This window comes from Gnatocerus cornutus, chromosome 10 (genome assembly GCF_029298725.1).
Source record: "Gnatocerus cornutus isolate USDA-ARS CGAHR chromosome 10, icGnaCorn1.1, whole genome shotgun sequence".
In the NCBI taxonomy this organism is placed as follows: Eukaryota; Metazoa; Arthropoda; class Insecta; order Coleoptera; family Tenebrionidae; genus Gnatocerus; species Gnatocerus cornutus.
The window spans coordinates 4455168-4481658 of record NC_142242.1 but is presented as its reverse complement, the minus strand read 5'-3'; the positions used below and the strand labels follow the sequence as shown (position 1 = coordinate 4481658).

General features: G+C 36.4%; 1 protein-coding gene across 1 annotated transcript in view; it reads right to left on the bottom strand.

The window, feature by feature from the left end:
- Positions 1 to 696: 696 nt before the first annotated feature.
- LOC148167288 (lachesin-like) overlaps positions 697 to 26491 on the bottom strand; it is a 37572-nt gene continuing 11777 nt past the window's right edge. Inside the window, exons 2-9 of the mRNA XM_088046902.1 lie at positions 12154 to 12301; positions 4328 to 4443; positions 3567 to 3752; positions 3313 to 3511; positions 1659 to 1790; positions 1484 to 1603; positions 1113 to 1283; positions 697 to 1062 (exon numbers count right to left, since the gene is read on the bottom strand). Coding sequence (XP_087903028.1) covers positions 710 to 1062; positions 1113 to 1283; positions 1484 to 1603; positions 1659 to 1790; positions 3313 to 3511; positions 3567 to 3752; positions 4328 to 4443; positions 12154 to 12301 — 1425 coding nt within the window. The 3' untranslated portion in view covers positions 697 to 709. The remainder of the gene's footprint in view (positions 1063 to 1112; positions 1284 to 1483; positions 1604 to 1658; positions 1791 to 3312; positions 3512 to 3566; positions 3753 to 4327; positions 4444 to 12153; positions 12302 to 26491) is intronic.

The window sequence follows — 26491 nt, the reverse complement described above, 5'->3', positions numbered from 1 at the left end:
TCTTTGGTAATTCGTTTATATGTGTATAAAAAAATGACGTAATAACAGCCCAGAGTAAATAAAATATATTTTCTAGTAAAATAAATAACAAAAACTGTAACGTACATATTGCCAGTTACAATAATAAAGTGATGTTCTTGTTTGATTTATTACCTAATACATTGTATACAATATGTAAATATGATTTAATATACCACCAAATGTGTATAAAAAATGATAAATCACAAATATGTATAGTTTTCATTCGGAAGACATGAAGGATTTTATTACTAAACGTTAAAACGATCGTTGTATTTTCAAAAAAATATACGGAACCCAGTTGTCCTTACATTATATTGTATATATTTAAAAAAAGGCTATTGTCCTTCATTTTTAAGTACCTATAGGGATATTGTCATATAAATTCCGTATTGTTTCTTGGTGACGTGAAAAAAAAACAGTGGCAATGGATATGGTTGTCGGTACAAAGTTATAAAGCTAAAAATAACTCGGTCTGACTGAATGAGAAAGTAAGTTATTACTAACAATCGCAAATGGGAAGACATGGTGATATGAAACTCAGAGTGAGTTCAAAATGTACAAGGAAGACATTTGCCTGATAAAATCTTGCTAATTTGGGAGTACTTAAACTTATATGTGGAATCAATATTATAATTGGGTTAGGAATGCCTTTTGTTTCCTCCGAATATTCGTCTAAGTGAAATAAAAATTAAACAATTTCTCTATATACAGTGTACAATCGAAACATAACAAATCCAATAAAAGTATAACAACAAGATGTCTCGAAAGGCAAACCAACCGCCGTGTTTCGATGAAGATGGTTCCAAGGAGGAGATCGACTAGCACTTGGTACCGACATCTGCGAAGGCGATTGAGTTTTAACTTCAGGTAACAACAGCGTGGTCATTTCTTGATCTTCTTCGCTTTTGCTATCACCACTTTCTTTCTTCTTCGGTTGCTTGTATTTCTTTTGTTTTTCTTTGTTCGGTGGTTTGCGAGGTTTCGTTTCAATGTAGCGTGGAGTGCTGGCCGTGCTGGTGGATTTGATGATGATTTGCCGCTCTGGAAAGTAATTTTATGTAGAGGCCGATGGTGGGATGATGTAAGGTTACCTTGCAGTCGTACGGAACCTTCCGCTTTGCCTAAGGCGTTGGATGAGCTGCAGGTGTATCCGCCAAAGTCCCGTTTCTCTAAGCTACGTATTGTCAGATTCATGTATAAGGAGTACTCGTTAATCGGGACTTCTTCAATGACGTATTTGTCGCTAGGAATAAGCTTTTCCCCTAGAAGAGTGTAGGATCAAAAAGCTTAAAATATGAGAAGGGCATGGTCATGAATTAGGTTTAAGCTGTGATATATGAAGTGAGTGAAGAAATGGGAGTGTAGCGTATAATTTGAAATGTGTAGGTATCGGCCTGTGTCCAGTAATACACTATATATGACTTTGTGTTGGTTAAGCTAGACCCTCGGGAGACGCGCTTACCGGTATTCCGCATCCAGTGGTTCATGGCTTTAGGGGATGCTTCAACGTAACATTGTATGGCAACGTCACGTGCAACGGGGGCGGCAACCAACTGATTCGATACTTTAATCAGCGGATGAACTGCAAAATACGAAGTTAATGCGGGAAAACGTGCTGATTCGGAGAGGTCACTTACAGTGAACTTTGACAATCAATCGTTTAATGACAGATGGGGGTACTCCGTTGCTTGCAATGCATAAGTAAGGCCCCATATCAGTGCGTTGTACATTCGTCAACGTCAGTGTCTCTCCACTGAACTGCGGAATGGCTGCAAATGAGTGCGTATGCGTTGTTATATCCGAGATAAATACATAGTCAATATATTTGGAAAAGTCAAACACAGCCTTATACACGTATATGAAATGTACGCCCCATACGTCGCGATATTTCAAAATGCCAAGAAATAATGTCGAGCTAGGCCAGCGTGAGCCATTGCCGGCTGCGAATCGTCGCGGTCACCATCCAACCAATTGGAAGAATAAAGACAAATGTTTAGTTGGGTTCTCAAGCGCTAGCGGATATAAATGCCACTCGCAATGCTTGTTCTGTTTGATGAAACGTACGTTCGCTCTGCAGAACAATCATTCCGAAAATTAATAATACTGAAAAGAAAATCGCTAGAATGGGCTCAGTCGATGTCTGGACACGCACATGAATCTCAATACACCTGGATCATATTACCGAGACTCCTGGAGATAATGGACAATTTGAATTTTAAATGAGACGAGATTTATCGGGAGCAAAATGCAGTCGTGCGAGACTTGTAGGAGCTACCAATACTATGAGTTACTTGAATTTTTCATTGCACATGTTCGGAGACATAATGCAAATCGGGATTTGGCACGAATCTGGATTATGTCTAAGACACCACGTCTGCTCCTACTTCCAATGAGCCGTCATATACCACGAGGTGCCGGTAAGCCACAAAAATCATACTGTATCTCAAGACAACGTAATCCCTCCTAAAATTTATATACGGGCACACGGGAAATGTCCAAAATGCCCTTATTTTTCCCACCACTCTAGTTTAACATCATCACAACGAAAATCTATTTTTCTCCAACTCCACATCATTAATCATTATTTTGTCAAACAAGACTTTACTTACTTGTGCTTTACAAGAAATTATCTCAACTTCCTAAAGTTTTGACACATTTTTTCGTCTCTTTAATGTTTAAACAAATTGCCAGGAGTTGATCAATTAGTTTTTTTCAGAGATACGTCAATAAAACGCCGCAAGCTCACATCCCCTTCAGAAATTCAATACAGACAATACTCTTTTTTGAACTACTAAATTAGTCTCCTGCGGCCTCCTGCAATTAATCTGTTAGATACAGATTCATATGTTTTAATTTGTTTTTTGTTCCGAATGAAGTCAAGAGAGTGAACATTATTAATTATTACGATAAGCCAACAATTTCAATTCCCATTCGTTTATTTTTTGATCAGTAAAAATATGTTGACTCGGTTTTGAAATCTATTATGACGGCACTGATGTACGGCGGTCTCTTTATAATGATTAATTTTTATCATTTTTCAGTGCGGTTACTTCGCATGCCGAGATTTGAAAGGAAGTTACAATTCAACACATAAACCAGTCGCGTCTTGAAGAAGAATGGAGCAGTTGTCAATAGCGTATTACACGCCAGCTTGTTCGTGCATAGATTAACAACTTCTTACGGACTTGTTCAAACTTTTAGGTTCTGACACTTTCGGAATTCTAATATTGTTTAATCACATGTATGATTGACTAAAAGCTAATGTAAAATTTGTGGCATAAAGTTTGTTACCTTGTTTTTCTCTAATTCCATCGTGCCGCAAAACAATTTTCTCGCCACCTTCTCGTTTCCAAACAACAGTTGGTTCAGGAACTCCAGTGGCGTGACATCGAAGAGTAATAGTACCACCTTCAACAGCAACACCCGAACCTTGAGTAGATTCGTTGTCGTTAAGAATATCAGGAGGAATGACAACTTCCAAGTTTCCCATCTAGAAGTGGAAGTAATGTTTGGTGTGTGATAAGAGATGAGGTGGTCGTTCGTACCTGACTTCTCATGGGGTCCGTGTTGATTTGACACATATAAGTCCCGGAGTCGTTCTTTTGTACGTTCGAAACATGCAACATCCAAGTGTTGTGTCCATTATGTGTCACGGAAAGCCTGGGATTTTGGGCTACCATATGAGTATGAATTGCTAGAATCGCTTTGGTATCCGACTTGATCCATGCTACCTGAAAGTCGGCGAACTTCTGTATTTAGGTACGGATATTTGCCTTTAAACGCGTCTGATCGGATAAATTCGTCGCGGACTTTTCTATATAATTCCATTTACGGTATTTGGCGAACGCGCTGAATGCTTGAGGCTTCAGGGAAGGTATACTCACTGATTTTATTACGAACAGAGTTGGTTTTGAAAGTAGTACGTAACAAACTCAATAAGTGTGAGTTGCACATCTGATTGGGCGTCTTTGTGTTACCTCCGGGAGTAGTAACACAATGCAATCAACGCGTATATGTCCTACTGGTGACTGAAATGGGATGTTTGATGAAATCATTTTTCGACTCATTTTCTTTGGTGTCTGGTTTTATCGAATTGAAATTATCTGGAGTGTGCTTTTTGTGGATTGTTCCGACTAGTGTAGGCGAATTTGACAGTTAAATATTTAGTCTATGGACCAGAGCGTCGTCAGTGTCAGTTCCGATCGCAAGTAATATGTTAACCGATGGCGTGTACGGTTGTTTGTCGTCGTAAAAAGAAAGAAAGATGTGTTTGAGTCAGCCACAACCGACGTTTCCGAGTTTTTACCTTATAAGACGACAGGTGATTAACAACGCACGTGAAATAGACATCGCGGCCTTGCGTGACGGTGTGATTTTCAAGAGGGCCCAAGAACTCGGGTTCTGGCTGGTCGGCCATCTGACCTGTAACAAAACGAAAGATAACTGCATAGACTTGCCAACGCGATAAGTGAAGTGAAACTAAAGATATTCAAGAGAATATTCTGCTGAAAGCGAGCTGCGGACGTGTTCGGCGTGCAGAATCGTCGCGCAACATAAGAATTCAAATACTCTAAATGTCACATTCTGTAAATGAGACTGATTTACATTGGAATGCTGCTTATTAAATATTTAACTCGCAGTATAGTGGGATCTTGCAGGTGGCGAACCTACACAAGGGCGGACGTCTGTGGAGGAAACGGTGTTAGTGAATGGTCGCTATCGGCTCGTGTGCAACTAACTTCGCAGATGTGGTTTAAACAACAAGGTCTGATACCATTCAAGCTATGCCGCCCTACTGTATCGCTTCGCATACACCCTTGTCGTCCCGTCACTCACGGAAAACGTCACTTCTGGCACAGTAAATCGCAAAATCATTCAACTGAGTAGTCTGTGAAAAGCTCTGGTTATACAGTCTCGTTTAGCGTTTGTCATGCTTGAACGAGATGCCGAATTTGTTGCTGCCAGTGTTGCTATACGAACGCCGATTTCATACTCTCCATTGTTTTCAATTGTGAACACCGAAATTGCGAAACAAATAAATTCTCCCCGACTCATTGTACTTAGATAAAAGACCGTCGCCGAATCTATTTCTATAAATAATTACAATGCAGCTATAGATATTTTCCTAAAAAGAACTGCACGTTTAGTTTTAAAGCTATATTGATTTCAGAATTGGACGAAGAGGCAAATCCCTATTATTTCTTTAACTCTATCATCATTCCCAGCGAATGGCGCAGCACTCAAGCCTTCCATTCTCTAGAGCCGACAAGCTGAAAATCTGCAATGAATTTGGATACAGTGTCAGCCGCGCGCGTGAGTAGAACTGAGAGAAGGCCAGGTCAGCAACCACATATAACCATTTCAAAATTCACTGAAATTAATATAAACTCGTCCCTTATTTAATATGCCTTTACAAATCTTATAACACGTAAACAAGAATTCCACACAAAACTCCTCTCACTACTGACATTTTTATCGAAATTCCCATGTCATTATTCTCTTATTTTCATGTGATTCGTTTCCTACCGAAAATAGTTTTCAACCACCACTGGAAGAAGCTTAGAACGAGTATAAATTTTACTTCACTGCACAAAAGAGACATTCACATCAATTGCCTCTTGCAATCACTGAATTGCTAATACAAGCTGAGAGGTTATAGAGAAATGAGCATCCACAGTTTAAAAATAATCCACAATTTCCAATACTTATCATCTTAACTCTTTCAACCAATAAACGACACAAATATAATTCGCAATCGGTTGCAGCAGACCGAACCGAATTAAACTGTTTAAATTACCTTTCATTGAATATGCTGGGATACAAATTCATTCCATTTGCTAAAAGTTGACTCGTTGTTTGTTACAACACAAAAAAAACAAACATGTGATTCCTTAATTGAAGAGTATAAAATGGTGGATGCGCCGGGACACGAAAGACGTCAGAAAATCTAATATACCTATATACACATAATTAATGATAAATAAGCAGCTGTTTCACTACCACGATAATAATTAGTTTGATATGGAAAAATTTACAGATTGTCTTGACTGTCTTGGAAATGTTAAATTATCGAGAAGTTTATAAGTAGGACACGGTATATTGTAAAAACAACGTAGTTTCCGAAAGCAAGACTAGCTTTATTTGACAAACAATAAAATACAGTTTATAGCTGAGGGCGGAGAGTTGATCAGTGGTTTGAAAGTAATCCTTTAATAATTTCAGATATTTGTCTTGAGAACGTAAAAAGTCGTTTGAGCAATCAACAGTGTAGAGTTGGCTCAGAACAAGAAGCTATTAATTTAATTCTTAAGGAAGTTATGCGAATTAACCCCTTGTTTCAGCAATCCGCAGATCAAGTCCGGATTTTGTTATTTGCATAATTCTGCAATGGTGCTCTAATTATGTTTAATAAGTAAAGTTGTTGCTTTGTTGGCATTTTTATTATTTATCAGTGTCTAATATAAGCTAATAATTATTAAACAAAGAAAAGGAAAATTTTATATAGACAGCAACATGTTTTGTTAGATAATATTAAATTCCTAAAATATCCGCGTCGGGCCTGCGGCAATCTGATGGGTTTTTGTTTATTTGAGAACCTTAAGAATGTGAATAGGTGCATTTTAGGTTTAGGACATCACTGATCAATGGCTATACGATTCTAGAGGCAGTATAAGGGTTGGGGTGAAGGTTTACGAGTTGCCGTCCACAATACATTCAACGCGTTCAGCATGGTATGCTGTCTACTAGCACATGTGAGCGCTCCCAATAATAATTCACTGTCGCCGTAGTAGAATCAACAAATTAGTATTGCAGCTACTCCAACATTGCTAATCCGGGATTAGCCGGGACTTTAACGCAGAGCCACAGTCATGGCGGCCGATCGCATCCAGTACACTCCCTTCCAGAAACGCCCAATTTTTTCCCCATTCACCGAGAATTTATCAAAAACAAGCATTTTTCCATTCAAGCGCCTAGACCGAGAAATAATTCAATTACACTGCCGTAGTCAGACAAGTGGGTGCGCGACTTTTAAATGCGCTCCTCGTTTTGTTGGACGTTGCAGTCAATAGAGGAACCACATTTTATGAGACAGTGAACTTCAATATCATCTTAGTTTACATCGAGTTATAGCAATTGTGTAGTCAAATTAGTTTTATGTGGTCGGGAGGGTTCTTTTTAGAGGCTGCAGATGAGCGCTCGATTTATCCGCATTGATATTTTGGTCGAGCCGAGAGTGGATTTAGTAGGATTTTTAACCTATATTTTACAAAGGGTCAGCCAATAAAATCTGTTAAAACATTTATTAAAAGTCATTTCACTACAACAATAACTAGAACATTCCTTTCTTTCATTCCTTCCTCACTACTGTTCAGATTTAAATTAACTATTTTATTCAGAGTAATGTAATAATAAATTTAGTTTTAAATGAATATCGCCCCACGCATTGTTGAAAGTTTTGTATGATATTGAACAAAACTCGTCTTGATTTCCAAACAACAAATAATTTGTAGTGTTGGACGTTGGTTTTTCAACTGCTGGAATATTGGAATATGGAGGAGGTAACAATTTAGGTAAGTTGCCAAGTAATTCATTAAATATAATATCTTAAGACATTATGAGTAAAGTTTGGTAATTGAAAAATCTATAATAATTCAAAAAATATTTAATAAAGTTTAGGTAACATGTATTATGTTTATCAGTCTGAGAAGTTAGTAAGATGAAATCGACAACGCAGCCAAGATTGCATTCAATATTGGAATCAAATGTTGTTCGTTTTGTGTTTTGAGCGATTCTACATGAGGTATCTGTAAACCGGAGCTTGTAATCTCGATGAAAATATAGTTTCGAATTGATTCTCGTGCGGATGTATGGAAATGGCGAAAGTTTTCGGTATTTGTTTTTGTTAAGTAGAAATCAGATCGAGAGTGGTATCGTTTTGTCTAAGCGCGTTAACTTGAAGAAATGTTATTTGTCGATGCTACAATGGGTGCAATGTAGAGCGAACAATGGATGTGTGTTTTGTTAGTGGTGTGCCTGCAGCCTGCAACCGACACGGCCCAATTCTGAGGCGGCGCATTGAGCATGGAGGCAGCTGATAGCACCCCGCATTCTCCGTTTGACTAATTTGATGTTATTCAGTGGCTCACGCTACAGAGGTCATGCAGATAAATGGACCAAGAGCGATAACTAAGCTCCTTAACTTTCCATTTTGCAGTTGGTGGCGCATATGTTGCCAGAGATTAGCAAGAAGAGTCCGCAATCAGCGCTACTCCGACCTTCTTCAACGGCTCTTTTTAATACGATGTAAACCTGTTCGGCGTTTATATCTGACATTTATGGGCCAGTGCGCGCTCAAATTGAGCTGCCAGACGTGTGTACAATACAGTTCCATGAGCCGCACATACAGTGTTCGAGTCGCTAGCCGGAACTTAACCGAGACTCAATTTACTGGCGGATTAAGACACTCGTAGCTATTCACTAACCCCCCTCGAACAAGCGGTGTTACGGTTCTTAATAAACGAAGACTATGTCATTGTCTCGCGTCATTAAACTCCAAATGCTCAATGCCGGGACTACAGAGCTTAGGTAGTCGCTGTTTTTGAATTAAATACAATTGTTCAACAAATATCTAACGGTTCAGTCAAACAAAGAAGAATGTTCCTACTTCCGACAACCCCAACGCAACCGCGAAATTACAGCATAAACAAAACCCTCGCCATCTCTGTCACCACCTACAACTTCCTACAACGCCACAATTTCATATTTTCATTCTTTACCGTTAAATCATCCATCAACATCAATCAAATAGCCGCAGCCATCAATATCAAAACTACTTTTTTAACAAACATACGACTTGATTTAATATTGAAAATGATGTCACGCCACCTCACAAATTCATCCACTTCTAACCACAAGTTCGTTAGCTTAAATCAAACAAAGAAATCAGCAACCACAGCGCTTTCAGCGTTCCAACTTCTAAAGCTTGATTAAAACAAACCAAACCTAATTTATCCAAATTAATATCATAACTCATCCAATTTTCGGGCTCGTACTAAAAAAGCTATTTTTATTAATACCGCCATACTAAATTTAGAGATATTTAAGTTAAGTTTTATTTATTATAAGATGTTTCTGCAGCGAAATCTTGTTAAACAATTGTAAACTTGTAAAGTCTGTTATTCAATTATTTGTCGGTAAGTACAAACTGGGAAAATCTTGAAAAGGTTCGACCTAACCTGTTTGCAACTTCACGCAATAAAAAACTTTCAAAGGATTTAAATCAAATTATACAAAGTGCAGCGAATAGATATGTAGAATAGTGAATGTAATGAAGCATAAAATTTAAAATCATTTGAGGTGTTAGAATTCGCATTTTTTGTGGAACGCGTAGACTCGGGTGAAGTATTGTTTCTCTTCACGCTTCATTTTTTCTCGGCTGTCAATTGAAACAAGAAAAAATTAAAAACAAGACCGTTCGGCAAGTAAACAGAACGGTCGATTTTTAATTTGAGAGCAAAGAATTCGTATTTGTGCAGTAAATTTAGTTTGAGGAGTTTATTAACGTTGGGTAGGTTAGTTTTTCTCAATTATGAGGATGGGATAACAAATTTCTTGCTGAACTGAGTTGATCGCTTTCAGTATTAATTATTTTAGCAGCAAGAGTTTATGGGGCTCGAAGAAAGGTCTTTGTTTAAGGAATGTGCAAGTTAATGGCAAACTGTTGAATTTTAGTTAGATATGACAATATTTTCCTATTGTCAACATAGAAGGGGACATCATTAAAGTTAGTGTATCTCTTGTGGTAGGAATACAAAAGCAACCCACGCACTGATCTCATAACAAACGAGGGCTTGAACACAACTGCCGATTAGTGTGATAATTGGCTGTGTAAGATTGCTTGTTGAACGGTTCTGATTCTCATCATGAATTTTTATCTAATTGTTTTTTTGATTGAATTGATTTTTCCCTTCAATAGTTGATCTTCGACGAAACCTAATTATTACAAGTTCGCTCACGGAGGCAAGTAATCCTTTGTGTTAATTATAGTAACAGTTTCCTAAACAAGACTATACTATCAGAGAGAGACAATTGACATTGTGAACATATCATGTGCGAGACCTAGAGTACCTGACTAAGAAGTCGCACTACAGGAGAAACGTGGTTGTCGAAAGATAAGCTCCAAATTAACTTCCTTCAAATTGCCATGTTTAGAAAATCATCCGACATTAGGTTATACCATTCTCTTACTAAGTTGTAGGACTAATCCGATTTAACTAAAAACACTCACACTTATTTCAACGTTAAATGTCGTTTGCAAACTGCATGGGTTGGAAGCGAACATCGGCAAACTGGTAACAGATGCGCCTTATTTTCATAGCTTTTCGACCTAAATCACTGGTGTGAATGAGGTATTTAAGACGGGGTTTTATCGTGGAAACAGAAAGAAAATTGTTACGTCCGAATATCTAGGGAAAGAACGACTTTCAGCATATTTCGAACTTCGGAAACAAATCTGACGCTCTTACTCTGTCACTGAAAAAAGCAACCTAAATGTCTAATGTGCCCAAAGAATTGTTACATTTTGACATTTCATTCTAAGAGATTCTTCCCCAAATCGTAAGACTGAATTCATTTTCGCGTCGCAATTGGAATTGTCTTCAACTTGTGACGACGATAAATATAAAAATGACAATTTAAACGCTATTAAAACACAAGGACTAACTGGTTAATTTCAGAGCTGAACGTGAAATCCATAAATTTAATATTCGCTTTTATTATTTTATTGTGTTCATTTAATCAGATTGAAAATGGCCAATTAATTCCAATGAAAATATAAAACAAAATTTGGTTTGCTCGTTATCATGTACGTTCATGTTTTGTATTTAGTACTAATAAATTAGTGATCGTATTAGTAATAACAATTAACCTGAAGCTTTTGACGATCGCTTTTATCGCTGTTGGTAGAAAAATAATCTACGTGAAATTATTTCCTATTTTAGCTTAGTGGTTACACTTTTATCATTGCTTTACATTTTTACATTTCACAGCAAATTAAAATTTCATTTAAACGTTACAAATCACATTTGAAGCTGAAAACAAACTGAAATTTAATGATGAAATCAATTAATTCTAAGTGGTGGGTGTGTCCTCAATTCCTGCCGAAAAACCGCCTCTTGTTCACATATAAAATACTCTGTGGGTCATTTCGGTTTTAAATGTTTTTCAGGCCAGGATTGTATTAGAAAAGCAAATAAATTCATTGATTGCCAACACTTAACAATAAGTTTTGTTCTGAAAAATTCTATACTGTTCTTTGTCCACGGACTTGCAATGCGTTTGATAGAACGCCAAAAAGACAAAATTTCATTCTTTTTAATGATGCATTACAATGTAAAATCAATACGTAAATTTACGTAATATACATATGCATTTGAAATTAAAGGTGTTTTGGGAGATGGCAGAAAGTTTGTTTAATTGAAATTGAAGAAAAAAGTGTTTAGCCTATGGAAATGCAGATTTTTTTAGATTTTTGAGTCTGTAAGCAGTTTTGTTGTAGGTGTGGAAGTTGATAAAAGAAAAGTAGAGTCTGCATTTTTGAATTGGTTTGTTATGTCGCATAGGATTTTTTCTGCAGATTTACCAAAGTGAATTTTAGCATCGTAGAATCTGGCGCTCGTATTATCCGGTTAAAGTTCAGAAATGCGAGCTTGGAATAGATGGGACACTCTTAGAAGGAAACGATTTTGATTTGCATTCATGGCTGCTCTGCTATTTTAATATAATAATAAAGACTTTGGTTTAATAATGAGTGATACTAAATATGCATTTGAGCAATTTGGGCGTGTAAAAACAAGGTCACATGTTGAAGATCCCGTTAAACGAATTAGCAAAGTAGCTTGTGCGGTATAAAGCTAATTCGTGAAAATATTGAATTTGGGGGAGCGTCTGTGAGAGAAACATTAAGGTTCGAGGGTGATTGGGGAAGTTGTAATCTAGCAATTGGTGTAAAAAGTGTGGATGAAGTCGGTGCGAGGGTTGATCATAGAATCGTCTGGTTGTTAATTTAGCAAAACCAATATTGGAAAATGGAGGAAAATGAAAGAGCCAAATCGGAGTAGTTATGAGTTTTACCTTCTGTAAGAATGGCCTGCAAGAGAGTGCAAAAAAGGAAAGTTGCTTGCGTGGCTGTCATATTGTGAAGCTGACGCGCACACTGCCTATTTAAGACTCGCATCTTCGATTCCGTCCAACGTTGCACCGATCTCCACCATTCTGGAACCTGCGAACAAATCACTGGGTGAATATAAGCATTTTTACTCGTATAATAAATTCCTATACTAAACGCTTTGCTTTATGACATCTCCAGAATGGGATTTAGATTTTAAATCCGGGCAAGAAAGCGTAGGGTGCATGGGTTAACTATAACAATAAAGGGATGGCTTCAATTGTTCGGCAGTAACCGAGTGCCGCAGGTGTTGGGGTGGTTCCAATCTACCGTCTACAGTCTCGACGTGACGTAGCGCCTTATGCTGTCAGATATACGCCATGCACATTATAAACTTTGTTGAGTACATTCTAAATAATTTACGCAATATGAATACGAATATGTGGGGTTTATTAAAATGAGAGCGTTCTGAATTGCAGTAGCACTAAATTTGCAGAGCGTATCAGGAATTACTGCTATTTTATGGCTTTGCACTCCGTGGCAAATTTCATATGCGTATGCGTGAATGTTCCCAGCCTCGTCATAGCGGCTATTTCCCTAAGAATTATACCACTGCCGTTATATTATATTTTCGCACAATATTCCTTTCCAAAATATCCGCTTTCTAAACCATAATTCCACTCCTTCAACGCGAATCAAATAAAATTCCCATAAATATACCACACGACCCCGACGCATTCATTAAATATAGATCACCCCGAAAATTCTATACCACACCGACAAATTCGCAACAGCGACTTCGGACTTGTAATTGAAAACTCTCTCAATGGATAACGCTCGAGGACACATTATTCTTAAAGTAACCGCAAAATTATTAAAGCCTTACTCTGCTTGACAAGCACTTTTCAACAAAAATTGCCCAAGGAGGTTATGCTCAACTTGGTAATTAACTAATTGCGAGATACGACTGAAGCTAATATCTTAAAAATTCCACTGTGCAAAACACTGGAACAACGTTTTTAAGGTAATTTGAGAAATGGTGTTTAAATCGTTTCCCAACGGAGCCATTTGTACTCTGTTAGGTACAAATAAGTCAATATTAGCTTTCGAAATTCTTGATCTCTCTACTTTTGTTATTTATTCACTGCCTGCTACACATGCGGATTTTTTTAAAACCCTAGAGATGCTTAAAACAGAGATGCACCATTTTTTAGATTTAATTCCCAACTAAAAACCTCTCTCTTAACAACAAAAAGTTCAGAATTATCACAAAAACACAGTACACACACATCCGTGTATTTTGCGATAAATATTGGGCTTAAAACTTCCATTAATGGTCTGACAATACTGGTATCCACATTTTCAAATGAGATTTTGTCACTGATAATTCACCATATGGCTCGTAATCCTTTTTAGTCCTACCTACTTTTAGTGATTAATTCATGAAAAAAAATCATGCATCAACTTGGCTGCTTTTAGCGAATTGATTGATTTTTATTTTTACCGTAATCCCTATGTTTCAACAAAAATAAAAAACACTTTTTTATTTTCTTTTTCACTGTCTGCTCACTGACAAAAAATTGAGGATGCTATAATTACAAAACATTTCTAGGTTTTTCGGTACATATTCGTCGTATTTATTTCAATCGAAATTCCAGTAGCTAAGACTTGAATGAGGTCGAAGAGACGTACTTGTTGGTGATCTATCCATTACGCTGATTTCAATTTAGTGCGAAATAAATACATCCAACTAACCACAAAAAGTATTTTTTTGCGCTGAAAGTATAATTTTTCGTGGTTTTAACCAATTTTCAATAGTTTATTTAGTTTGAGAGCATCAATAAGAAAGCGAAAGTTCCGAAGCAATTACTCACAATCAAGATAAATTAATTGTAACATGTTCGAAGAAGTTATTTATTTTTTATCCTAAATCGCTGTTGGTTTCTAAAAATAAAATAGCTAAAATGTATCACAGCTTCAGAGCGAAGCGTCTCAATTTTCTGAAGCGTGAAGCGCATCCGCCATCAATTTAACTATGACGAGTATAAGTGATAGCAATTAATAGCTCCTCGGCATCAAAGATACAAGAACTTCAGTTCGTTTAAATCATAATTGAGAGTTTGTGGTGGAGTTTATATTCTACAATGAATAAAACATTTTATTAATGAATGCTATTTCGGGAAAAAGCGATTTAATGTGGGTGGTAGTTTTGGTGGTTATATGTAGTTTTAATTAGATACCGTGTGCGTATAAATCTAAAGCTATCAAAATTTTACAGATCGATGAGTTATGTGTACGTAATGTGCTAAGGTCAGCCCTCTAAAGTTGTAGGAACTATGTAGGGTTTTCGCTATCTCTCTACACTTTCAATGTATATCAAATATTACAACAGAATAAAACGATTGATTAAAATTACACTAAAACAGATGAAATCAAAGATAAACTTTTCAGGTTTGCGCGGTGCTGTTACGCAAGTACGCAAAAAACTCTTTACCAATAGAAAATGCTTTTACATTTGATGGGCCAGTGTTTCAATTAATATTTTTGATGCTTTGAAGTTAAATTGATACCAATATCGACAGACTGAACAAACAGGATCAAATATAGGAATGAAAGTATCGGTTTGTGATTTTCGGAATAACAATTAACGAAAAAAACGTTTGAAACAATTCTTTAAAAAAAACATATTTTGTAAAGGCGTCTCTGTTAGAATACATCTCACGTTGTTTTCAACTATTAGAAAATCGCCATCATTCGTTTAAGAGATAAGGGAAACAGCAGATAACCGAATCGCAATGGTTATACGTTCAATTGTATTTCGGAAATCGGATCTGAAAAGCTGCAGAAATAGTTAGAATGCAACTACGATAAGTTATTTCCAAAAACTAACAACAATGGAATTAATTCATTAGGTAAATTATACTAAAATGTGAATTGAACTACACAAATATTTTAACTATTCAACTCGCGGATCGTTGCGAAATTATACATTTCACATGTTATTAAATTATAGATTAACGAGAATTGAATATAAAGTTAAAATTCCAAATTACAAGTAAATAAAAACACGAACTTTCTGAAAGTGTAATCCTTATGACACTAAACTTTCGTAATATGTTTGTACTGTGAAAATTGACTTTTTTCATGTATAAAGCTGATATGTTAAGCTACAATTTGAGATAAGGGCTAGAGTTTTAAGCTTTCCTTGAGATCAATCATTGTGTCATCAATCACTGAAATGTTAGATAACAAAGGGTAACCTTTCTAAGCGCTCTAAATCAACAAGCACCAATCCGGTTTTAGCGGAACTTGTTGTGAAAGTCATATGTATTATACCAAGATAAGGAGAAAAAAGATATTTTGTCTTACCAGTTCAGACGGCCAATTAATACAACGTTTAAAAATTCCCGGCGATTTTTTAAGCTTTGAATAAAAGTTAGCTCGCGTTATTGGATTCTGGGGTTACTCTAAATAAGTTATCAAGTTTGTACCCTGAAATGCTTTAAGTTTATTATGGAAATTTTTGTGTTAGCATTCACTATTAATTTTTTGCAAATATTAATAATGGTGGATGCGCCGGGTTACCAATAATAAACAATTAAATTTAAAAACTGAATGTGAGCAAACGTGTAGACTAAACCTTTCTTTCGTTTCTTTAATATATTTCCACGTTGCAAAAACACTCGCTTTGACACGTTTTAAATCAATAACTCATATCTTGCATACTGCCAGTCAGATTACGCGTTTTTGTCTTTTAATTTTAAAAGTTGCTGAGGTAAGGATAATCCGGAATCAAACAATGTGTGAAGTTTAATAGATAAAAGTAGTTTTGTTATGATTCGAATAAATGCTTTAAAATTTGTACAAGTGAATGTGTAGGTTGTATTAAAGCATAGCTTCACTTTGAATTATAGAAACAGGCAAATTATGCAGAAAATTGTTCGTGTCGGAGATTGGCCGTAAAATGCGAACGGGCTGAGAATACTTCCGTATACATCCACTTTAGAAATATGCTTAGAACTAAGTATTTGTGACAAATCTTTTACATTTACGGTAGCTTACAACGGAAATTTAAAATCTGATTAAAGTAAATTTACATCTTCCTGATAGTGTTCCACGCAGCTATGCAGAAGAATTACGTTTATTACAGAGTGAATTTTAAAATGTAAATTTTAGGTGTATGTTTGTTAAAGCACATGAATTAATTCGCTTAACGTGTCGAGCGCGTTAACGCGAATTTTTTTAACCTAGAAGCGTCAATTTGAAGAGTTTTACAATCTGCTGAGCATTTAATAAAATTTATCAATTTTTCACATGAAATACAGTAAATGTGAATCGTATCATGAATTTCTCAAGAGTGTGTTGCAATTTTGTGTTGCAACCACGAGCGAAATTAGAAATAACCAATTAGGAAAATATTCTAACTTTCTAGGTATAATACAGCACAGGACATTTAACAATTTTGTATTCAGCTTGCAGTTTCACTGCTTACAACTTTAGAAACACGAATTTCCACGAAATTCATTTTCTCAAGGCAAGCATGCATTCGAACGTGCTTATTAACTTATTAATTAAACTTAATACTGTTTACTTGTTAGATTAATGTTGATAATTTTATCTTTAGTTTGACACATGTGTTATTCGATTCAAACTCATCCACGTAAATGAGAGAGAGATCTTTAACTATTTAACCGCCATTAGCTAATGCCTGTGTCGACGTCACGTCAATCAAACGCCATTTCAAATTTTATATTCAATATAAAAGTTCAAAGATATAGAAAAATATAAATACAAATACAGAATAATTAAAAGTTCATTTCTTTAGACAGACGTTCGGCATCGTTACGAGCTTAATAGAAGAGTGAATAGACATTAATATTGATAAGAAGACTAATAACAGATGGGAGACTACAAAAATGCGATAATTGTGGTCGTACATTTTGTCTGAATGTAGTCCAATAAATTCGTTTGAAAGTCGTAAAAAATCGTGAGAATGAGCCGGTCGGATATCGAAAATCACGCTTGCGCGTGTGATATTTCCATTAAAAATGAGCGTGCAGTAAAATTTGAATTTCAGCAAAACCACAAATTTTTCGATACTGGAAATAAGGATTTTATTAAAATCTGCCTAAACATTCAAACGATTTTATTGGCCCTGCCTTTAATTTAAATCAATATTCGAATTAAAACAGCTAATGTTTTGTGCTTTGTATTTGCGTTATTTTTGTGTTGAGTTGAAAACAATATTTCAAACTATTTAATGTCTCTGAGCCCAATGAAGTGTATCGTAAATGTTGAAAAATTTATAGGGTTTTGATGGTTTTTGTTATTTGGGCATATATAACGTGGTTTCTAACCACTAACTGTTCATTGTTATCCTGTTAGCCAGTCGTATTTTCGAAGAAGCAATTCCACTACGACTACAGTTAATCTTAAAGTAATACCTATTTTCAGACGTACTGCTCTCTTAAATGAAAATTGCTCACATAAAGTAGGTTCGACATGTTTTCTTTAGGTTTTAGCCGAGCTGAACGAAATTCAACCGAAAAAACTGTTTGCATTGTTTAGCAAAATTTCCTATCTTGTTTCAATCATTTAATGACCAATAGTTGAGTACGTGAATAAAGAATTTAATTAAGCTTCCACCATTTTCATTAAAATTTTTACTCGTCATTTTACAAGATAATCGTCATTTAATAAAATCGTTATGCAAATTTCCGAATTCTTGAAAGCTTACTCCAAAGTTTTTTGTCATGTTTGGTTAATTCCACTCAGCAAATTTCCGTTTACTACTCTCAATCGATTGCCATTTATCACAAGAGTCAGAACAGGCTTTTGTACACACGTCATCACAATAAAACAATTCTTAAAAAAAAACATTTACGCTATTGTACTCTCCAAATTTAATTAATCCAAATTTAAACGTACCATTACTTGTTTTCGCCAACACGGAATTGACTGCCATCCGGCGCGAATTGAACATTTGCTCGAAATTATTTGATATTTGATGTGTTGTGTGTACGTCGTTTCATAAATAAAAAATATATTGCACAGCTGAGTCTGGAAAAATTCAGTCTTGCAGTTTCATGCAGTGACAATTAGCGGTTGAAATTATCTTGAAATTAATTAGCTTTTATGAGAAGTTAATAACTGCCAGAAAGTGTATTGAGTTCCGTGACTTTATTAATATCTTTTACTTGAACTGGTTAAAAAAATATGCAGAAGGCTATCAAAATGAAGCACGAAACTAGGTTACACTGAAATCGCTCTTAATAATGGAGCTAAAAATGTTGATATGAAAAGGAACTTCAGTTTCCGTCTTAATATTTATTAAGCATAATTTCTACTGACTGCTCTGATAGACTGCAAAGTTTAGTTGGGTAATATTAGCAAAGCACATTGACTGTAAGCAGTAATACAGAACTAGCGATATTGATGCGGAATATATTCACGGTATATGTAGTGTGTATTTATGTGGTTAGAAATGGTGAGAATGAAAATCGTGATGAAAGCTTAAAGTTTCTAGGCAATTAGTTTTCATGTAGAGTTTTTCGGTAGAGGTTTTTCAAATTTTGAAATCTAGATTCGAACAAAACTACAGAAGTATTGAGGACCCAACATACTTTTAAGAAGTGACAATGTCAAAAAACAATTGCATTTTCAGAAAATAAACTCGCTTTTTTAGCTAAAAAATTGAGACAAATGACTATAATCTTTAATTTATTGCCACAAATACCAAATTAATTAAATTAACATAAGTATTGCCGGACCCTGTATGTAATGTTTGTTTATGTACTCAGGTAACAAAATAGCGAAGATCAGAATTTTCCACATGGCAAAAAACTAAAAATTTAACAATATGTACATAAAAAAATGCTTTTTTTATATTAAATGAGCATTTTTCTCTAATTTTATTCACACAGTAAAGAAAAAAATCGCGTTCAATTTTTTTAAGTAAGTTTCGGACCTTCTACAATGCTGAAATTCGCTTTTTACTTCTACATTAGACGAAAATTTTAAAACTTTTGGAATTTTGTTTAGTTTTTTAGAATGTTCTTTAGAAGTATCAAGAAATTTGACTACCAAGAAATGTCAAGTGACTATGTACAACATAATTAATAAACTAAAAATTAATCAATTTGCATTTAACGTTCGCCAGAGTCGTCAAATTTCATGAATCGCTCTGTTTAGACTACTAAACTATTTTCCAGACGACTATTCATTCCTAAAATGGCAAACTTGTTTCAAATTCAAAATTTAAAGTATTGGGCTGATTTCAAACGAATTGATTGTGTTGCAAATTTGAGTTAAAATAGACAAAATTTTTCATCAAAACTATTTGAATTTGCGAGGAATGCCCAAACTACACAAAGTTGGGTATTCTAAAACGAGTTGCATAATGGCCTATAATAGAGTATGAACCGAACGAATGAGATTTAGATGCTATTTTCTATATACGGCTTTTATTTCAAATTTTGCTTCAAAAGCCAACCAAGCATCCAAATTAGCTTCTAATTTTCATTGCTCAACAAGTTTTAGTAATTTTTAGACACCAAAAATCGTACTTAAGAATGTCTTATTTTTTAAAAGATTTTTAGTGGCTTTCACATTCTAGCACGGTTATTGGTGTCAGAATGAAAGTCACCAAAAATAGTTTATGAATAAGACTTGTTTTAGTATGGTATTTGAACATAGAATAAAGCCAATCAAATCAGAAAGTCACTGTTTTTTTTCTAGCAATTCGGCTTTTTTTGACAGTGCCTCTTTTCGTACAAAACTGCAATATACTAATGAAACGAGTAACTTATTTTTATTATAAAGCGAAAAACATTTCTGCCACTGCAATGTTGATTGCGCCTCTGACCATACAAAGAAGTTGTTTGTTTGTTGTTGCGTTAGCACAAAATTTAGCTTTGTTCGAGTTTTGAAATTTTGAGCATAGACTGGGTTTTCCAGTGAGTGGAGTTTTGAACTACATATAGGCGTGTTTTCCATGTACAAATAAAAACTGGTAATAAGAGGTTATTGTATATTTGTTATGCAAAAGGTCGGGCCAAAGACAATCTAAAAATACTTATAAAACGGAGTGTTTTTAGAGCCGAATTAAGTGAGAAAGCGGAAGTGTGGTGTGGCATGAGAATTAAATTATTATTTAGTAAAGGAATATTTAATAGTAGAGTGAGTGACTTATGTCTATCGGTTTCGGTAAAAGGAGCAGCGTCTCGTCTGTGATGAGTGAATTAAAAACGTCAAAAAGCTCGAGGGTAAGACTAATGAACATCCCCCGTATTGAATAATGCGCGTTTCTTGCATAATTTCATTATGTTTTTATGGCATTGTTTTGTAGGATGAGGCGAGGATTTAGTTTTGGGGCATTATTACGATGAGTTTTGTTGAGTGTTTTGTTGAGTAACGGAAAAAAGAATTCGGTTGATGTTTAGTTTTAAAGAAGATATTCAATTGAATAGAATGGCAGTGTGCGATGCAAGAACATCGTTTCTAAACCTTCGCTGTGACATAGATAAATTGGCGCCGCAGAACAATTTCCGTCTTTTAATCACACTACATTCCCACAGAAGGCCATGGAAGAGAATGCATCTTTTCCAGAAATCAACAGCGGTTTTGTAAATAGAGATACGAGGCAGAAAGGGAAAAGAGTAAAAACAGACAAGTTCGAGGGGCTATTTCAATATTGCATACGATGCAATTGAACGTGTTTGTATGGTCTATAGGTCGGTATCCGACAACGGTATAAAGGAGCACAATAAGCCGATAGGATCTTATGGTCATGACTTATAACGGAGACACAATGCACGAGCAAACACTGATAAGGGTATTGATCAATGTTGTAAATAATGAAGAGAAGGGTCGATTATTCAAATGAAACCCCAGTATAAGACAGTAAACAATAAAAACGTTTAGGAACGAGTCGTAAATTGCAGTTTGGGTGTCGAGTAAGTAGTAGCTGGTAAGAAGCGAAATCCGTCTCCAAGTTGAACGTAGACGTTTCGTATTTCGCGTTTCGCGTTCACCGGTCAGCTGTAGCGCACTCTCATCCATTTTCACTGTGTCGTGTTCTATCACAGTGCCATCTCCAGACAACAGTCAGCAGTACACCACAAAAACACCCCAATATGTAGCTTTTAAATTAATGATCCTGGCAATTGCTTCCTGCCTGTCCTGCTTTCTCTGCAGACTACTAATATTTAGCGCACCACCGCCATTTCTATTTGTTTTCAAATTTGCTTTCAGACTGACCGTTGCGCGATAAAATACCGCTAATATGTCAACTGACTGTTAGTGAGGCCATCATTTACTCGTTTGTTGACTGTTGCTTTTTCTGCTTGACGGGGGCAGTCGACTGCATGATGTTTTTGCGTCTGTTTTTTTCCGATAATAATTGCCATGGAACCATTCTGGAAAATTGCGTCGTACCACGGTTACTTTGTTCCTTTAAGATTGAACCAGAATAAATCAATACCGGTAGTTAACATGTAAGGTAAAGAAATGAAGTGTGGTCCCTTTGATGGCGTCCACTTAGAGACTTGGCTAGTTAGAAGCAGCCAAGTAATTCCATTACGCCAGTTCGTTGACTACGAATGCTTGCTATCGACGGCACTATTGGAATAAATCGCTAAGCTACCGCACTATCGCCGTCTTTGAACTCCTCCTTTACTTTCCGAAAACATTGTGGCGCATTTTTCTCAATCGACAAAGGTGGTGCACTGACCCTGTTGACCCAAACTTAATGCTGATTTATTGAAAGTGCTAGTTGGATCCAATGAGGTTTTCTCGATATTAGCCAGTCTTGTCACGCGGCCGTCATGCGCAGCGCACTTTGATTGATGATTAGGCTTCAGCCGCCACGCTCATCAATTAGCGAATGTGTCTTAAAGGTAGAACCGACGAGATGCTTGCCATAAGCCCAAGACTCTCCAACTCGCAGGCCGAGTCGCACGCTGGACAGACAACCAAACGCTCGTAATTCGCCCAAACATGAAAGAAACTTTTCAACTCTCCAAGACAAATCTCACTCCATGTTACTGAAAATTCACTGCGGTCGGAAAACAATTAAATATGTACTCGTAAATGCTGAAATCAATAAGCGCCCGTTCGACCAAATTGACAAACTTTTAGCAGATCTAATTTTTGAGAAGCAGATTTTATTGCTTTGGATGAATCATTTTCGCAAAGTTACGAATTTAAACAACTGATCTAGTTAAAGGAGTTTGTGAAATTTTTTATTAAATGAAGTATTTCGTCGATATTCCACTGAAACTGATAAAATGATTAACTTTCTTAGAAATTATTTTTATAAATTGCATAGTAGTGGACCTTGACAAGATGCATGAGGTACTCTTTTCGATTTTTAGGTGGACCTGTTGTTTTAGTCTTTGCGTTGTTTTTACCCGTCTTTTAATTAAAAGCTACGAAAGCAAAAAGTGTCATGTTACAAATTCACGTGAACTCTCTGACGCTTCCACGATTTGGAGTTGCAGAGTGTGCATGTGTAGCAGCTACAGACTATAAGTGTAGAAGTAAAGAAAGAATTAATTTCTAGTGAATTGCGTAGAAATTCTCGTTTCTCGTGAGAGGCAAGGTCTGGCTCGACCCGAGCAAGTCATCGAGCATCGGATCCGATTGTCAACAGCCACCTCTCGACGCGTTCGGCTCGCGTTTTGTCGCCGCTGGAGTTGGCTGCATTTGACGTCGGTGTTTATGGCAGCTTTTCATACATGTTGCCGAAGTAACATGTTCATCTACGCAAGTAATTGATTATAGTGGGCAGGAAGTGACGTGGGCTTGTAGGTGATACATCACCAGCATGTGTGTGTGGCCGGCGCATGCATATTCATGCGGTGAACGCGGTACGAGGCTCAGGTGCTGAACCGCACCGTTCGCTATCCCACAGTCAATGCAGTGACACGCCGTGCGGTGATTGATCACCTCTATTTAGCTAAATCCTATTGCCATATCAGCCTGAATCTCATTATTACGTCAAGCCAAGATGCTACTTGAGTTAATGTATGAACAATAGGCTTCCTGGCTTGCTCCGCCTGTTGCTATAATTTATTAATAGCCTAATAAAAGTACGCTTTGGCAGCCAGTTGTGCCCTATAGCGCCCGGGTAGCCCGCATTTAATACGGATACGACATTCGAAGAAAATAGCCTTCCTTATTGTCGAGCAAAAACAACACACTTTGGGAATTCTAAAATCGCGCAACTGAATAACGACACTTAAAACTTTCAAAACAAATTACTACCCAGATTGAGTTTACATAAACTAGAACCTAATTTAATAAATAAATACGCCCGAGTATATCATCAAATTATTAGTAAAGTAACAGATCGATATTTGTATTCTCCGTCGCAAATTTCTTCACTATCATTTTAATGCATATCCAATTATGTACTAGTAGCGCGTATCGCAAATAACAAAAAGAAATATCACACTCCGAGCTTGAATGATGGCCGCTTTGTTTTAGAAAATCATGTACAGACTTGCGAACAATTAAAAACCCGCATTAATCGCGAGTTGAAGACTTCCCAGTGATGATGGAATGTGCATATGGAATTTCCGGTTCGCTGAATCAAGAATGTAGAAAACGCTTAATTCGACAAATGTTTCGTGTTGGCCCCCAACGAGATTGCATTTTTGTGGTATTAAGTACAAAAGCACAAATATGTCTCGCACATTCACCTATAAACATCGCACAATATTATCGTGCCACTATCACACTAAACTTTGAAACTGCAACTCGATATCGGAAAAAAAAGAATGCCTGCGATCCGGCCAGAAATAACTCAAACAATGCAGATAAATGCAAACTATGCAATATGCGATTTATTTGAGGGTTCTTTTGTTGGCGGTAATTATTCCTGCTCGTTTCCTTTTGTTTGCGGGAAACTAATGTTCATATGCGCACTTTTAAAAAATAAATTCTGTTTACGGTTTTAGAATATCATGCTTTTGGCAGAGGAATCTCTCCATATTTTTCGTAGCTAATCCCGGAAAAAAAACATCTAATTTATTCGAAACAGAGCGTAAGTAGATTTGGACCATAACTTGCACTTTGGAGAACTTTATGTTGCGTGTGCTAAAATGAAATGTACACGCTATGTGGGAGAATAATAGCGCGTTAAAGAATACAGCTGGTTGAAGCGAGATAAGAGCTTACCTAAAAGCACAACACAATTCACCGAAAGCTTTGGCACTGTAGGCACAGGTTTGCTCTTGGGGAGCTTGCCTGCAAATGTGGCTGTAACCCGCCGCACAGTCGCGTGCTGTTGGTAGCAGGCGTGCGCCAACATCTGACCCCTCTCGACCCGCGGCTCCTGTTGCTTCTTTCAGTTAGCTGTTCATCTAGATATTCTTGATGAAAAATACTTGAAATAGTCCCATAAAATGATTATAATGACTCCAACTGTATCCCAACGCGTTAGTTTTCGCCCCCCGGCGCGAACGCTGAAAAGAAGCCGGAATGACTACTAGAATAGAATATTTTAAATGGTTACTGTTTCCAAATACTGTTTGCGGTTTGGCGGTAGGTTTGCGGTATCAAGTTAAATATCAGGAGAAGTAAACGGAGACAAAGCGACCCATACAGCCTTTAGGCAGTCGTGTAAACTAAATAGAAACTCTCTAGTATGCGGTCGGGTTATGTCATAGCTGCATCAAATGAAAGTATCCCAAGTAGAAATAAAAAATAAAATCTTCATTAGACAGAACATCGAACTGAAGCGTAGAATGGGTCAGTCAAATTCGGGGAAAGCCGCAGGCTACTTTCATATCCGCACTGACGCCAACTCGCCACAGAAAATAAAATTATTACCCCTCGATTCGTACGTTATTCTTCCCCCTTTTTTGAGTTGAACTCTATTATATCGTGATGTTTATCGACTGCGTGATGTGCGGATTTATGGAATGGGGTTCCGTTTGGCAAATGATTTATCTGACCGTTATTATAAGTGCCGAGTACAACTAAAAAGTTAGGGTATTTGAGCCTTGGCGGACGTGTCCAATATTCACTGCGTTTATAATGTATGACTGGTCTTGATTGATGTATTAAACGGATCAGAGCTTCCTTCGTCCTTGTATCCACAGCAAACAAAATTTGCACAGCAAATATTAGCCATCAAAAGTGTGAACAAGTTAATATGCATACGTAAATCTTGTATATTCCAGTATCAGAGCAATGGACCGAGTCTCGAGAGGTCTCCGCCATTCAACCGACAATTCCAAGTCTACATTTACGGACTTCATCAATCACCGTTCGGGCTTCCCGGTTGTCTGTTAAGTACAGTGGCTCATTACTCGGAAAATAACACCAGAGCACGTAGAAATCTGTTTTGCTGTTTTGCTGTTTTGCATATATATAGTATTTGTTTATTCCTCAAATTATCTAGCTTCCTATTTTTCCGAAAATCAAACCAAATGGAAAATTCAGATAAGAAAAATTGCTTGTCATTCTAAGTGAAAAATGCACGCAGTTTAATTAAGTTCGAAACAAGCACCTGCAGCACGATACACTATCGAGGGAGCGAAATTATTACAGATCTATAATGAAAATATAAACGGCAATTGCAGTTTGAAAACTACTTTCGTCCCCATCAAGAATTCTAGTCGGCTATTTTAGAGCACAGAAATCTTTCACTGAGATTTATAGTTTTATTTCAAATATCAGTTGGAAAATGCTTCATTTGTTATGAGTAAGCTTTTTGCAACTTTCAATTCTATATCACTTTACATGTGCGCGTGAAGTGTACATGATATATTCCCGACAGTCAGTAACGCTGATAGCGGAGATTTTGGTCGGTTACATGTATTTTATCGCATTTTTGTTCTTGGGAAACGGAGTATATTTGTTTAGCCGTTCCTGTTCCTGAATCTAGTTTGGAATGCACCGTTTTCAGCTAGCTGATCTAATAAAGCACATTACTGAACAGATTTGACAAGCAAAAAGTATCGATTCGATCCGATTTGTTTGTTCGCACTAACTCGATACTCTTTTTCATACGATGGAACAACACACATACAATTTTAAGATTTAATCTAGAGACGATTTTTCACATACAACCATAAACAGTTTACTCATCTCTGACAATTTACTACGAAAAATGGTGGATGCGCTATAAAATTTAGTGAGCGTAGAATCAAGAGGGGGTCAGGAGGCTTAATTTAATTATTTGTGTTTTATTAAAACACGTTATGAATGAATAGGCGTTTAAAATGCATTAAAGACACTTTTTACACAACTAAAACGAGATTGTTCAATGGCAAAATGTTACTACATGACATGCTA